Source organism: Lonchura striata, chromosome 1, assembly GCF_046129695.1.
Source record: "Lonchura striata isolate bLonStr1 chromosome 1, bLonStr1.mat, whole genome shotgun sequence".
NCBI lineage: Eukaryota > Metazoa > Chordata > Aves > Passeriformes > Estrildidae > Lonchura > Lonchura striata.
In genome coordinates, this window is record NC_134603.1 from 21,977,953 (window position 1) to 21,994,436 (window position 16,484).

Consider the following 16,484-nt stretch of genomic DNA (forward strand, 5'->3'; position numbering starts at 1 on the left):
ATGGCATTTGTTACACTTCTAGTTTATGATCAGGTATGTTCAGTAACAATTGCTTCTTTTCAAGCTTGTTGTGGCTCTTCAAAAAGTAGAGAAATAATAAAAACACTGTATAGAATCTTTATATAGTAGTAGCATGACTAATACAGTAATTTTGAAAAACATCCAAAGGTAGAATTAACAAGAAACATAAGCTTTAAAAGCAGACAAAACACCAAATTTGCCTTCTGAGCAATTCACAACAGCCAAATTATTTCTTCATCAATCTAAAAAGTCCCATTATTTGAAGACAGTACTGAACTGTGTGGCAGTAGATTCAATAGTTTGCAAATCAACAGGTTTATCAAGAATCATGGTTGAACTTTACAGCTTATTATCTCGTAACACCGTGAACTTAAATCACTAACCTGTCACACACAAATTATCTGGATTTCCAAAATAGTTGTTGCTTTGGGAATACAAGAAATAAATCAAAATTTTGTGGTTTCCCAAAAAGCACTTTTCCCAGACTCTCAAATGCCCAGCTGAGTATTTTAGCCCCAACAGGGAATGAAAAGTAAAAGGGAAGCAGAGTCAGCCAAAAATGAGGTATTCTCTGTTAAAAGGAAAAATGAATGTCTTTGACATTGATCATAATTCTTTTCCTGTTGACTGTCATGTCAAATCCTTCCTGGAATAATGACTTACAGTAGGTCTAATGTCAGTCATTCTTAAGCTCATGCTTCCTTAAGCCACTGTTTAAACAGCCACAAGGTGTTAGAATATGACTATTTATTGGATGACAGCGTTGAAAAAATCAGATTCCAGACTAGCAAGTTTGCAAATGCTTTATTTAAATAACACATGAATGCAAGGCAATGTAACAGACAATTTTTTGAATCCCTGCCTTTTGAAGTTGGAAATATTTTATGTTCTCTTAAAAAAGATTTCACCACCTTTGGAAATGCTCTGTGAATTTTACCAGAGTGGTTTTATTTACTTAGTCTTTCCTTATTAAATCCCAGTTAAGCCCTTGCAACCTCAGAACTATACTCACTGCCCTAAAATTTTCTTCAGTAGACTTTGAGCTTTGGTTAATTTAATCACCACTTTTCAAAACTATGCTCTGTATCTTAGGACCCTAGATAAAGAAGAAAGGCCAAAAAAGGACACCTCAGTACACATTCATCGTTTCATCAGCAGTTATAATGCTGACTACACGTGCGTGCAACAGGAATCCTGGCAGGTACACAAAGGAAACATCCTCAAATACAAAAACCTGTCAGGTTATAGTTCAGCAGATATTTTATTTTAACTTCATATGGAGAAAGGAGCAAATGTTGTAGTTTATCTTCCGTTTAACAGCTTGCATCTCCCACTGGATGACAATCCAGGGGAAAGAATTTTAAGTCTGTGTAATTGATGCATCTTAACTAAATCAGATAACTCAGAATTTGGAACACCACACATTGTATGATTACTTTGATTAGATAAATCTGGTTTTCTCCTGCTTTTAAATCCATGCCACTTGGGTAAATGCTCTTGTGACAATACATAGCTTTTGTTTGACATATGGGGCAGTGCCAGCAACATCCCTCATTGGAAAGATAACTCTACAATGGAATGACAATAAATGAGAATCTCTGTAAAAGGTCCACTAGATAAAAACAGGCCTCCAGCTGTACAGGAGATAATTTGTGTGTCCTGTTCACCTGTCTGTACAGAAAAGCAGAGTATTTCCCTGATGGCATATGAACTCGTTTCCTACCTTGGTGACCCCACCCAATCTTTACTCTCTCCCTAGCCAACCTAAACCTGTCAACTTTGTTCTTGGTAAAGATAAATGATATAAAAATATAAGCAAGATTACATCAGAAAAGTATAAAAACATCACAGGCAAAGATAAACATAAATCTGAGATTCTTAAGACTGCAGGAAGACACAGGAAGGCTTTGGGGAAACTAGACACACAGGGCAAGTACAGTTCTAAGCCCCACAGCGCAAATATTCAACAGAACTTTCTTTGAGGTTAAATATATAAATGTAGCTATCTTCATATTGTATCTGCACACTGTGAAAGTCACTACTGAATCAGTAACAGATTTTTTTTTCTCTGTTTTATTTTCCTGCTTTCCCCCTTTTGAATTTTAAAAATATCACAGAAATGAAGATGACTTGTTTTATTTTCCTGCTTTCCCCTTTTGAATTTTAAAAATATCACAGAAATGAAGATGACTTGTCCTTTCTCAGATAGGGACCTGACAGATCCACAGAACTGGACAAGCACAGTTAAATTTAGAATCACACAACAGTTTTGAAATGCAGGCATTTGTTATAATGTAGAATAGGTTCTTCAATTATTCTTTATGTTCTGCAACAGTGGAATTATTTGCACAATAATAAGCTATTGTCTGAAATAAAAAAAATGCTCTTACTCCTTTCATTCTAGTGCCACACTTTCAAAGCAACCAGACCAATCAGGATGGAAGAAATTGCCACAAATTCACTTTCAGTTGTCCTAGTAGCCAGATCAAGCCAATGTCCTCATCATTTGGGAGATGATGAAGCTCTTACTTTGATATTGAGGCTGTCCAGCCCATTCTTGTTCCTAAAGGTGCTGATGTGTCTTCTACAATTCTGATATCTCTGCAGGAAACATTTCAACATACATTCTAAACCAAAATCCGCTTGAAGGCTATTACCATGCTTCAAAGTTCTTGGTGAAAGACATTTCATGGTCAGGTTTCAGAGGAATGAGAATCATCACTGCCCACAGAGTCCAACTTCAACTGCCACACCACAAGACCATCACAGAGCAATTAGAAGACCTTTGCCTCATAGTGATGAGCTGGTTGCCTTATAGAATATAGTATATAATGTTAAACTGGGAAACTGTGGCATACCTTAAATCTTCACATGTGAATACTCATTGAGACAAATTTATAAACACCTGCACAGTTTTTATTACAGAGATTATCTGCACATGAGAGTGACCTACATGTAGCAGTAGCTAAATTTTTGGAGCAAGATCAGTAGGTTTTTTCTCTCTGGTTTTGTGTACATAAACAAAAGACATACATGTCTTTCTTTAAACATGGAATAAAATAGGCTTTTGAAGTTGCTCATCTTTATCCACAAGATAACACAAGACTTCCTCTTAGTATCATCTACTTGAAAGATTTAAGTTTCATCTGCTATAATAGAAAAATTCTCAGAGAGCATCTCTTTTTCTTGACTTAACAATATATCAATCTTCAATATTTTAAAAATAATGGAATTGCTACTTCATCTTGCTTTTTACCTTTTGAAAAAAATTTGTGAAAATTTTCCAAGTTTTGACTTCCCTCTAGTCCTGAGGTGGGCATATGATTCTCATATCAATACCATTCTTCACCTTTGAAAGGTGTTTCCTCAAATTCTAGTTATCTGAAAGAATGGTAAATCACACAGAGCCAAAGGGCATTTACAACATGTAAAAATGGGACAATAAGGGCTTTAGGATTATATAGAGCTTGCCATGTCTGTTAAAGAAACAAATCCAGATACTATCTACCTCCTCAAAGAAATATAATCCTGCTGCAATTTCTTGCAATTGGATCTAGGATTCTCACTTCCTTCAAACTATTAGATCCAAGCTCTATTTCAAACTGCTGAAGAAATGCCGCAAGGTATGCCATGCCAGAGACATCAGTTCTTCCTGTTCCCTCCACAAATAAAAGCAATAATGTTTGGACTCTAAAAACAAAGTATTACAAACTTGACCTGTGAAACTGCTTCCCTTTGCAACAACACAAGGTAAAGCACAAGAAAATAGCTCTTGGGGAAATTTAGAAATAGCAGCAAGGCAAGGTTCAACAGAAAGAATAGAGTTCATACAACTCTTATAATCTGAAGCTGTTCTCTATCCTTTGGCTATACCAGATAACACGCACCTTCAATATTTATAAAAATTCTCTCTATGGTGAAGCTTTTCCAAGTTCCAGGAATTTGAAAAATAGCTATAAAACCAGTTCTAAAACCTACTCATGATTAAAACATTATGCTAAAAGTTTAACAAAGACAGAAAGCTAGATGAAATGTCATAGAAACTTACTCAGAAAGAAAGAACATGCAGCTGGAAAACTTCAAGGAAAAAAACCACATTAAAAATTCAAGACAAACTACAGAAGGGCACCTTTGACTGTCTCTTTGTGAAGTAGAGGATTAAGCAAGACTGGTAACACAGCTGGGGACATTATGGGTCCTCCTTGCATTTGAACATATCCACAATCCCGGGAAAGTTTTTAAAGTATATTTTAATATAGCTTGGTATCATTATTGTTTTTAAATTTAGATCCTTTTTTTCCAAAAAGCTTGAGCCTTTGGCTTGCAGATGTTCCTCTAATGCTTCATTTCAAGAACTGAATAAAATAAATACTGTTTTATCTTTTTTCTCTTTGTATTTAATGAATTTTCTGTATGCACTAAATCTGCAGTATATTAATTAACATGTATCCACACAGGGAAAAAGTGGAGCTGATGAAAAGGCCTCATGGTTAACTTAAATTAGAATATGAAGTTTGATATGAGTATTTAATAAATGCAATTTACCTGAAGAAATTAAAAATTGATTCTGTATTACTTATTCCACCCACATACCTCTGTTGGATTAATAGAATGCACACTCCCCATGTTTAATTTGGCTGTTCATCAGGTGTATGGCTATTTCTGGAAAATGTGATAAGTCACCACCTTGAGCCAGGCAACAATTACTACCAGAATTAATGGCCTACAACCAAAGCGTGGATCTTCTTTGTAGGCATTTCTCCAAATCATGTGCTCAAAGCAGAATTTTTGACTAGATGTCCTCTAATTTGGCTGATATCTTTATATTTTGTCTAGTGGTAGAAATCTGAAGAATTACATGAACACCAGTAGAGGCTGACAGAACCTGACCTCTGGTAGCAGAGTGCTTCTTTCTCTCTGAGGCAACTACAGTGAGCTGGATCTGCTCTTCTCTGCTCTAGACTGTCGTATGGAAGCACAAAGCAGAACCAGTGTGCTACTAAAAGTCCAGCTGTGTATGCCCAATTGAAGAAGAACTGGTATTCCCCTTGGACACGGACATATTGTTCCACAAGCACATACATAATGGTTTATAATGTCTGCTATCTATAATGGGAGTGTAATGTAATTAAACCAAAACCTTGGTATGCTGTGCTCCAAAAATACCAACCTGAAAGGAGGCAAAATGCTGGCTTTCATAGCAACCTAATAGGTCATCAAGACAGCCTACAATAACACAATTTTGATCTTTGATTCAAACCTCATGACAAGTGGAGCTGATTTTTTTCCATTTAATTTTAATTTTCTTGTAACTGAAAGGAGTTGACATTTGGCTGTCTAGAGGGCAAAGAAATTGGCAGGACACTTACATGATCTCACCAACAGTATGTGCACGGTAATAACATTATACCATTTATCTGAGGAAGATTATCCTACTTATTCATAACTAAAAGCATATTGGTGAATAATTCAATTTTAAAAGCAATTTCTAACATCACAGCAATAATGAAATATAATTCAACAGTTTTGAACAAATAGGAAGAACTGGGAAATATTTATTTCCCTTGACTCACAACATTATTCTGATTAACAACCAGATTGAAATTAAAAAAAATATGACAGGTCTAATTTGTAAAAGGGAAATGGAGATTACCAGAATTAAAATTGAGCTAAAATCAAAATATGCATGCAAGGAATAAGTGAATTTAAAAAGAATTATACTAGACAGGAGAAAATGTAATGACTCGATTGAACACATTAGAAAGCAAAAATTCCAGCACATTAAGGATCAGTGTAATTTTGAGGTATGGTCTATTTTTGGGGCATGGAGACTGCAGCACTCAGCCTTCCTTCAAAGAGAAATTCCATGATCTCACACAGTCAAACTGCACCATCCACTTCAACCCTCTCAAGGTAAAATGAGAGAAAACAGATCCTTTCCCCCTACCCTGTGGATCTTACTAGGAGCAGGGCAGCCTCTGCCATCACAGAAACAGAAGAGAACAGGCAGATTGGAGCTTTTACTTCAATGATTCCACTAGACCTTGGAAATTTCAAACCAGGTCTTTCCTCACATGTTTCAGTTTCAAACCAAATGAAGTCTTTATGCAAAGACTGATGGATGAAACCATAAAAAGAAAGAATAAAAACTGTATGCTCACAAACTAAACCTGGTAAACTTGGCTATAGCTTATTATGCAACATAAAAACTACAGAGGAAAGTGGGTAAAAGGTTTATACAAGTAGTTTTGAAACTAAAGATATGCTCAAGCTGTGCAATGTACCTCATATTGGTTTTATAGAGCTCCTGACATTTATTTTGTGCTAGTTTTTAATAAATCTGAGTTTGAAAACTTTCACTTTACAGCAGTAACATTTTCATTTGTCACTGAAGTAGAAAACTCATTACCCACCTGAAGAACATCTCCAAGGTCAGCAGTGCTAATATCTGGGTCTTCAGTGGTATTAAAAGGAACAGGGTTAATTTTTACAAGAGTGAGCACTCTGGGTTCTGGGTATCTCCACAGCATCATTCCAGGACTATCCTCGGTTTCATTGTAAAACACAACTTCATAGGCATTGGGCAACTTTTTTGCTTCTGTCAAATGAAAGAAAGCTATAATCTGTTATACAATTTCTAGAAAGAAACATGCTGGTTTATGAAACCAAAGTGATTAAAAAGAAATCCCTTGGGATCAAAAGGAGAGAAAATAAAAAAGCAATTTCCCTGACTTTTAAAACATTACAGCTTAATGGAAAGAAATAAAAAAGACTTTTAAAGTATTTTTTTAATTCTAGCAGATGTCTTTTCAACTGCTTTTCCAAAAAATATAAAGTTATTCATTGTAAGAAGTAATGTCTAATAAGTTACTACTATGTTTACTTTATAATCTAGAAACAAGGGAAGAAAAAAAGAGAGCCAAAAGTATATCCTTGTTACCTGCATCTTGTATATACTGGAAGAGGCCTGTTCTGAGATCATCTGAGGTATGCTCAGGTTTTGAGGCCTGATTCCTTTCTGCAGAAAAACAAGTTGGGTATGTACGTTCAGGTATCAATGTCTCTACACTGCTCTTTTTAGTCAGGTACTGCCACAGAAGCTCCTGGAGAAGAACTAAACAGTTCAAATGCTCTTGACCCCAGAAAACCTTTAAAAAGAAAAAAAAAAAAAAGAAAAAAAAAAAAAAAAAAAGAAAGAAAATATTAAAAAATTACATACAAATATTCAGCCATTTTTGAAGGGAAAAACACCTCCATAAAACAACAGGAATGTTATATGGCTTTGAGTCTGCTCTACTTACACCTTAATTGCTTGCAAGAATTCTTAATTTTAAAATAAAGGACAGAAGCAACAAAATATTCTTATAAAGCCACTTGCCAAATGTGTTCTTTTCATTATTTGAAGGAAAACATTAATTCCTACCATATAACAATTCATAGTGATGCTGCCTGGAAGACCACAGATCTTAAACATTATATTCAAGAACTGTACACAATGCTAGGACTGGTCACAGGTTTCTCAGTTTAAGACATGACAAAAAACACTTAAAGATACAAAGTTTAAACTCTTCAAAGAGCTTGTTGCTTCAAAACTGGAATTCTGGAACACATTTAAAACTAGGTGACACAGCAAAGAATGTGATGCAGAAGACCATCTTAAGCACAAAAAGTCATCTTAAGCACAAAATTTAGGCATATGAATTGGGTGTTCTGTAAGTCCTCCAAGTGAGGTTTAAAAGTTCAAAGTTTTCTGAAGTTTAAAACAGAAATACAGAAAAATATAAAATAAAATTTGGCATGCAAACTCCAGAAGTTTTGCACACTTTGTAGCAAAATAAAAGGCAAGAAGGCATTCCTTTCTCCCAGCTTTGACAAGCATTGCTGCTTTTTTCAAAACAAGCTCCTGTTTGAGTGAATTATATTAATGGGAACAAGTACGTTAGACTTCATGTGCAGGAGCAGGCTTTGAAGCAACATGGAAGACAAAGAAACAACTAGCAATAGAGGAGTTAGACTTGGAACCAAGTGTGGCATGAAATCAAAATGCCCAGACTGTTACTTAGAAGTCATGGTAAGGTTGTGAGTAAAGTAAACAAGTCAGGTATGCTCACATAAAGAGTAGTGCAAAATTTTCAATGGTGGAAAACCAATTTTCAAATGTGAAAAAAATCAAAAGATGCCTAAAGGGAGTGTAGTTGCCATGAAGGCAGGCTTTCTTGCCCTGCATCTACAAGTAAGCCCACAGAATAAACCAAGACCCTCTTGAAACACTGCCACAGCCAGTCCTGAGATAAATGTTCCCAGCCTAGGCAGGCATCCCCTGAATTTAGTGCCTCTCCACTGTGGTTTCTGGAGTGCCTCTGGTCTCAGGGCCCCACACCTACTCTAGCACCACCTCAAAGGATCTCTCTGTCACCTTAAGCCAATCCCAGAGGCCCCAGTTCCCCACTGACAGAGGAGGGATAAACATTTTTCTCCATCTCACCCTTTTATTCACTTCATTTGTAGGCAGCTGGGAACTCCAGGGCATAGAACTCCTACTACAATATTCAAGAGAAGAGGCACTGATTTTACATAAGCACTTGAGGTTCTGATGCAATGCAAATTAACAGTGACAGCTGAGGTCATGTTTAGAGCTGGTAAAATTATCCATAAATAAATTAATTTGAAACAGAACTGCTAATGATTTTGTCAGCATTCTGAAATCTATTCTGCCAGACTAAACACTTAATAATCTTCTGCAAAAGCTAATTGTCTGTAATTATACTCTAATAATAAATGTCTTTTTGAGAATTATAGATTTTTTTTGGTACTTTTCAAAACCCAAAATTCTGGAAAAAAACCCAAGCATTTTATATCAACACATTTAGATAGTCAGCCAAGTACCTGTGAAAAACAAATAAAAAAAGGAGCAAAGAAACAAACTGGCTTGATTTATTCATTAAGATAAATTGTTTTGAAAATTTGTATTATCTGATTAATCCTATTTTCAGTGCTGTGATTCTAAGACCTTCTCATGCCAATTCTGGGAAAAAACTTACTGACACAAATGTCAAAATTTCCTTTTTGTGTTTCATATACTTGATTTATACATTTATTTTAAAACATTTGGTGTGTATAGATACTATAATAAAAATAATTAAAACAAGACATATCTTAAAGCCCACTTGTTTAAGCCCCATGGAATCTATTTTTCATTTCAAGAACTCGCAAGCTTCCTGGACTGGTTTCAAGTTGTGGGCACTTCCAAAAGGGAGATGATAGCATGGAAAACAGTATTGTTACAAACAACAGTTTGCAATTACTCCCCTGAGAAATTTGTGTAAGTTTAAAAAGAAAGGATATGTACTTCTTAGGGCTACCCCTAGGCATTACAGACACGTAGATCATGGACAGACAAACACACACCCATCAGAACATGACCCTAGATATGAAGTGTTAGTAATTTGATCCAGTAGTTTTAAGGAACACACACATACAGCTAAAATACATGGTTTAAGCAGTATTTTTAAAAAAAAATCAAACCCAAAACACAGTACACAATTTTTCAATCAACAGTTTACATGAAAGAGTAGATAATTATTTTATAAGGTAAAATAAAAACCACACAAATCAAACATGCAAAAATCCCCAACCTAGCGACCAGCTGTAGGATGTGAAGGCTTTAATGAAATCTGTTTTTGAAAACTCAATATCCAAAGCCAGTCCAGCTCATAAGCATCTTATACAGACCTGCAGCAGTCCTCCTCTCAAATCAATGTAGATTTTTGGAACAGATTGCTCTGGACCAGGATCACCACTGTGCTTACACCACTTGGCTTCCACATTAACAGAGCAGCAAAAAGGGCCAATCAGAGATTTTGCTCTTTCTTTGAGACTTGTTTTAAGTAAGAAATCTTTTATGTCAAGGACTAAAGATGATCCATGGATTCCTAAAAGAAGAGAGAGAAATTTAATCCTACTGGCACTTATTCTCCCAACATTTTTGTGTTTATTTCCTGAATTCACTTTACCATGAGCCTGAGGATCCCTGCCCAGAAGCCATTACTCATGCAAGTAGTCCCACTGACTTTCATGGAAATACTTGTGTGGACAATCACTCTTGTCTCCAAGGGAGGACATCACAGCTGGGCAATGAGATCTGTAATTTTTTAAAATTTCCTGCTTTTTTTATTTAGCTTGCTCTTCCCACACTGCCAACCAGGCTTTATACCATGTTGCTGTAACAGAGCAGGTATGTCTCATCCACATTCCTTACAAAGAACCATTTGCCAAAACATGACTTTTTGCATTCTGAGTATTTTAAGGTTTATGAGAAGAGACATTTTTCATTAAACTATGATTTTTTTAAAAAAAAGTCTATTAAAAACAAGAACAGCTGCTTCACTTGATTATATTTCAAACTGATAGGAAATAGTGATTCTGAACAGTTCTTTCTGCTTTTCTTGAAGTTAATTACTATAACATGGCACCTTGCTAGACTTAGGAGTACTTAGCAGGAGAAGAAGGGTACTATTAGAATTCAAATAATTTAAAACAAATGCTTATCTCAAAATACATAATGCACATTTCCTGAGAAAAGAGTTTAAGGTTTTATTTCATAACCTTTTGAACTTTACATAGCTTCATAAAACCTAAAAATTATAAAGGCAGATTATAGTTATGACAGAATTTACATACTCTCATTAAAGACAAACATTTGGAGGATAGAAACATCATCTAGAAATACCCCAACTCTTGCAAATTTAACCTACTGTAAATCACTGTTTAATAAAATAAACCATGTCTAATATCTCTATTGCTTTTGTATATTTACATGGAAAGCACTACATCTGAGGTTGGCTTAACTTTTATCTCCTTTGGTGCTAATACTTGGACTCAACACCCTGATTGTTGGATGTCACCCTACTTTATAATGCACAGAGTTTATTTTTCTAAGGAAACTAGACATTTACAAAAGGCAAAAGATTAAAAAAACCACCTAAGGCTTACACACAGGTGTTTCAAGGTACAGTTTCATTTTATATTTTTATAACTTTGCTGGTAGAAAAATCCACCCAAAACACAACTCACTGTTTTGAATCCATGCGATAAAACTTCTCCTATGAATCTTTCCTAGTATCCAAGGAAGAAGTCTGCATCCTGAGGCTTACAGTTTCATAATACTAAGCATTTTTTGTAATGGAAGGAAATATTTTTTTTTTTAAACCAGCAAACACTAGGAAGGTGGTCCAACAGTGCCTGTAGTAATAATGGCATTGAACTGTGTCCTATCTGAATAGGTACAACAAACTCAAACCATCTCTCCCTTGAACAGCTGGAGTTTAATACGAATGATCAAGGGCTCAAACAAACCATTGTCCCATGCCAATCAACAGGACTATTGTCACTGACTGGAAAAGGAGTTCCAGCTTTGGGGTTTTTTATTTAGGCTGGCTTCTGAAATCTTGCATCTGCTCTCATGGGTAACAGGCTTGTGGGACAGATCTGCTTAAGGTGGTTTCTGACACTGAATTTCAGTTATAATCAAGAAAAGTAGCATCAACACACACCGACATCCTGCCATGGTTAGTTATTTTAAGAGGCACTACAACACCTGGCATTTCTTTTTTTTTTTTTTTTTTTCTTCATATTCTGTATGGAATTTTGATTTTAAAGAGAAGAAATTCTTGGTAACTATTGCACAATCCTTCAATATAGAGAAATTTCTTCCTATAGTTTTATTGGAATATGTGCCAAGTTGCAAAAATAACAGAAGGGGAAAAGGAATACCAGCATACAAGTGGTTTTATTTATGTTTTCTTTCACTGGGATTACACTTGGAAGGATTATGCTTTGCAGTCTCTTTGTGTTGTCATCTCAGTTCCACAAAGTACAAAGAAAACACAATATCCAACAGCTCAGAAGCAGAACTGCGCATTCAGCACATAATACTGCTGGTTCAAAATCAGCAGTGCCTTTCTCAAATGCTAAGCAAACAATGAGAAATGAAGAAACAATTAAGAATAAGTAAGTTTTGGTTAGTTTTCAATACATGAAATATTACAAGACACATCCATGGATTGTGTCCTACAAATACCAAGAAAAACTCAGGAACTCAGGAAGAGATTTTTATTTTTCTTGCTGTGACCCAGAGTGCTCTTGTGTAGACAAGAATCACACCCTTGTCCTTTCTAGCAGTTGTACCTACATGTCCTTTCAGGGATGAAGTGATTCAGTATAAAAAAGCACTGTTCACTGTTAGAAAAACTGCAGTGCAAAGAGCATTTAGACAAACTTGCATGAAGTGATGCTTTGAGGAAGCTTAAAGAAAAGAAATTAAGAACAAGTATGCATAAACCTTAAAAAGCAGTAGTAAGTAAAGAGATGTCTGTGTCTGAGAGAAGTTCCAATGGGGTACTATTTCTATGGAAATCCTAAAAGTATATGTTCAGTCCATGAAGTGCTTTCCCATGACTAAAGCAATCACCCCAGAAAGGTAAAGATGCAAAATATTTTTCCCTTGTTTTTGCCATCCCACACACTATTTTCAGTCAGTCCTTCAATGTATTTCTCACAAACCTCTATTGTGGAAGTCTGCCTTCAGTTTCAATAGGTTAAATCGAAGTCTCCGTTTGAAGTGAACTTGAGATGGCAGCACAAAGAAGCAATAGATCTTCATAAATGATTGCTGTGACATGCAGAAGTTAACTTGTGCTGTTTGGATTATGGCTCATGAACACCAATACACTTTTTAGTACGTGGAATAATTTACTTTTAGGAACAAATAGTTCCATGATTTTTAAAATACTCCTCCAAGAGACTAATAAATATGAAGCCCTTGCTTTGGACAGCATTTAAAAAATGCTGCCAGCCCTCCCCTGTCAGACTCCAGCCAGAATGACAATAGCACCACAAAACACATCTACACTAATGGAGCAAAAGAGAACTTACACCAAGCTTCTGTGTGCTATTGCAAGGATTACTTTTATGATGACATATGCTCAAAAGGAATATCCAGATATTTTTAAATGGTTGGAAATAATGTAGGAGGGTTTAAAAATAGCTAGCTTGTCATATTCAAGAAATTACCTTGCTCCAAAATTAAAGATGGAGATCATTATAACAAAACAGTGAAAAAATTTTACCTAAAGACATTTATTTTGATATTCTAACATTTTTTAGTCAGTATATACTTGATTTATGCTAATATTTAAAAAGACATCTCACAGAATCTGAGTACCCTAATACAGTTTTACACATAGTTAGATCATGGTTTATATATAATTAGAGTTGCATCAGCATTTGTCAATAATAGGAGGCTTCATCCTTGTTAAACTGCTGTGTGTGCATAAATCCTTTTGTGTGAATAGAGAATAGAGAAAGAAAGAGCTGGCCCATTTTAATAGATGAGGCAAATACATAAAAACAATCTCTGCCTTACAGTAACAATCACATAGGGTTTAAGCAATACAGGTATTAAAAAGGAGTTCTACTTGTTCTTCCTGGTTAACAAAGACAATGTTTCGACATAAACCATGGGCCTTCTGTTTTCAAAAACATTTGAGTGTTGGTATTTGAATCAACTCCAAATGGAATGAGCAGAAATATAGAAGGAGCTTTTTTCCTTCTATTAATCCCAGTGCATTTGCTCTTCCTTAGCTGCAAATGCTGTTTGATTTACTGCATTGTCACCTAATGCAACACAGAGCATGATTTTAATTGGCAAATTTCAATAGGGGACAAGAGAATTAAGAAAATGAAAACACATGTATTTTAACAAAGGTAGCAAATGGCACTGAACTGGCACTTAGCCCTCTTTTGAAAAGCCAGTAGCTTTGCTACAAACAATAGCACTATGAAGAAAATTGCTTTTCTGAGTTTGGGCAGCTCAGAAACAAGAGTGTGTCCCAAAGCACAGATGCAGCCTTGCTGGTTCAGAGGCATGTGAGCCATGTGCTCTCACTGCCAGCAGCAGCCTGTCCAATGTCTCCCCACCCACGGGATCGTGGTGCCCTCTGAAGGAAGAACTCCAGGCTCCCCCATGGGTCCTGGGTGGCAGAGATACAGTCTTGCTGCTAAGGATCAATTAGCAAGTGGTTTTCCTTACTACCTGCTACTAAAGAGATAGTCTGTGATACTTGGTTCTGAACATTCACTCTTCACATTTGCAACTTCAGTAGCTACTTTCAGATTGTCATTGACATTAAAACAGCTATTAAAATGTAAATATGCTGTTATATCTAATATATTGGTACAACTATCTACCCAATTCTTTCCTCTTAAGAAAACTGTAAATACATCACAAACAGGCTAGTTACACTACAGTTACAATGCTCTGTTGACAAGTATCCTTGACAAACCATCTTCTGCGAAGAAGGGGTAACAAAGCTGTGAAAATAATTCCAGGGGAAATACTGCAGGTAATTTAAGAGCCAGCCAATTTACTCAAGTCTGGAAACAGCAGTAGCAAACAAGTGGCAAAGCATAGTAAAGTACAATTTTAAGAACAATTTTCCAGGAGAGATTTAGTTAACAATCCACTGACCGCACTGGATTTCTCATTAGTATAGAGCTGAATCTTATGATGGTTCATTCTCCCCATGAGAACAATACTTACATGTTACCAATTAGCTATTCTTTAGTGAAAGAGAGTTTTTCAGCATTACATTGGGACACATATGGGCTCTGTAAAAACATGAGATGTGTAACACACGGTAAACAGAAAGTAATGATCTTAAACAGGCCAAACCCTTGAATTCATCACTAATAAATGTCCCCATGTATTCAGCGGTACTGGCTGCTGGAAGCCTGTTTTCCTCAAGTACTTCAAACACTAAAATCCAGGAACATTTATTATTTTAATCCATTACAGGCAGTGGTTGATTTAACTTTATTGGTTGTGGTGGTGGTAGTAGTTATAGTAGGGGTAAAGCTATGTTCTTTTACACATCATTTCAAAAGGGCTTAATTATATTTTATAGCTCAGGCCAGGAATCCTGCTTGTTTTGTGTCTAACAAGGTTCAAATGGAGTTCAGGTCAGTGATGAATCAGAAGAGAAGTCAAAGATGGTTATCTATTTGAAATGAGCTCATCTCCCTTAAAGAATAACTGGGCAGGTACACCATGTTCATTACACTACTGCATACTGAATAACTGAAAAATCTCAATTCGCTTGGCAATTTGGTAATTTTGGATTTTGTGATGCGTGATCACAGAGGGCATATTAAAGTTTAGATCCAAATTGATTTTAATTATTGGTCAAGGCTGTCTTTGGAGTACAGTAATTGAGAATATGTTTGTAAAGCTCCAGATTGCCTTATGTTATTCCAATTAGGTGGTGAAAAATGCATAATATAAACCAACAAAAATAGTGTTCATTTTGCATCTGTAAGTCCAGCTCTGGTTCTTTTATCATAAACATCGTACTATTAGGTAACACTAGGTTTCAGAAAAGCAGCTAAAAATTCTTACCCAGCTCTACAGAGTAAGACACGGGGATGTTCTTCAATTTAGAAAAAGGTCTATGCATTTTCATATCTTAATTTTAGGTGGCTGGTCGAAAACTTTGGCTTTTTTTCAGGAGATAGCTGGTACCTACAAAAATCACTGACCTTTAAAGTTGTAGATACTTAGCACAACTGAAAAATCAGACATGGCATGGTTGTCCAGCAAACAAAGCATTACAAAATAGTGGATGCCACTCAAAATGTATCCAATACAATCAACACAAAGTTGATTTAGAGTTACAGCTTTCATGTCTTGCTCTTCTGGCACTAACACTTGATTCAGTGAATTTTAACTGCTTTAGAAAACGAAATTGTCCATGAACTAGAGGGTAGCTTTTCTTTATAAATAAACTATCCTGCAGATAGTGCCTGGCAGCAGCTAAGCTCTATTTGGGCCTCTCTAACCCAGTCAATTATGCTTGTGGAAGTTCAAGGCTCGACACATACACCCAGGCCACACAAACCAGTTTCCCTGCACTCCTGGAATGTGGCTCCTGAGGATCAAGGACAGTCCAGGTCCAGGTGAATTCCAGTCTTCTCCCTTCAATCCTTCCTCATTTGTATACTTTGAATTCTCATTTGTGCCAGCATGAGAACTAAAGTACATTAAAGTGTACTCATCCAGTGAACCAGCTGAAGGGGTCAATCTTGCTGCAAAACCTTTAGTATTGGTTTAGTTTTCAGAGAAATGAGTGCCCTGACTCAACCCATTGATCAGCTGCTTAAGTAACTGAGCTAGCACAAGGCAGCATGTGGAAATGTGTGCCCACAATAACCTGAATTTCCTATGAAATTGCACCTTTTGTCTGGGCAGTAAGCTAGTGATTCCATCCCATAAAAATATTCTTGACATGGAATAAGAAGAAACATACCAGTATATCAACAATTTAAACAGCTTAAGTAACTGGTCCCTACAATTGGAAATAATGTCTAACCTCTGTGTCCTATACCTCACACTAAAAAATGAAGATTGA

The 16,484-nt window shown here is 36.0% G+C and overlaps 1 protein-coding gene across 4 annotated transcripts in view; it reads right to left on the minus strand.

Annotated features, from left to right (window-relative positions):
* Positions 1-16,484, minus strand: part of VPS13B (vacuolar protein sorting 13 homolog B) — a 434,787-nt gene that overhangs the window by 72,487 nt on the left and 345,816 nt on the right. For all 4 annotated transcript variants that reach the window (XM_021529420.2, XM_021529422.2, XM_021529419.2 and 1 more), the window contains exons 37-39: positions 9,754-9,953; positions 6,962-7,169; positions 6,435-6,619 (exon numbers count right to left, since the gene is read on the minus strand). In XM_021529420.2, coding sequence (XP_021385095.2) covers positions 6,435-6,619; positions 6,962-7,169; positions 9,754-9,953 — 593 coding nt within the window. The remainder of the gene's footprint in view (positions 1-6,434; positions 6,620-6,961; positions 7,170-9,753; positions 9,954-16,484) is intronic.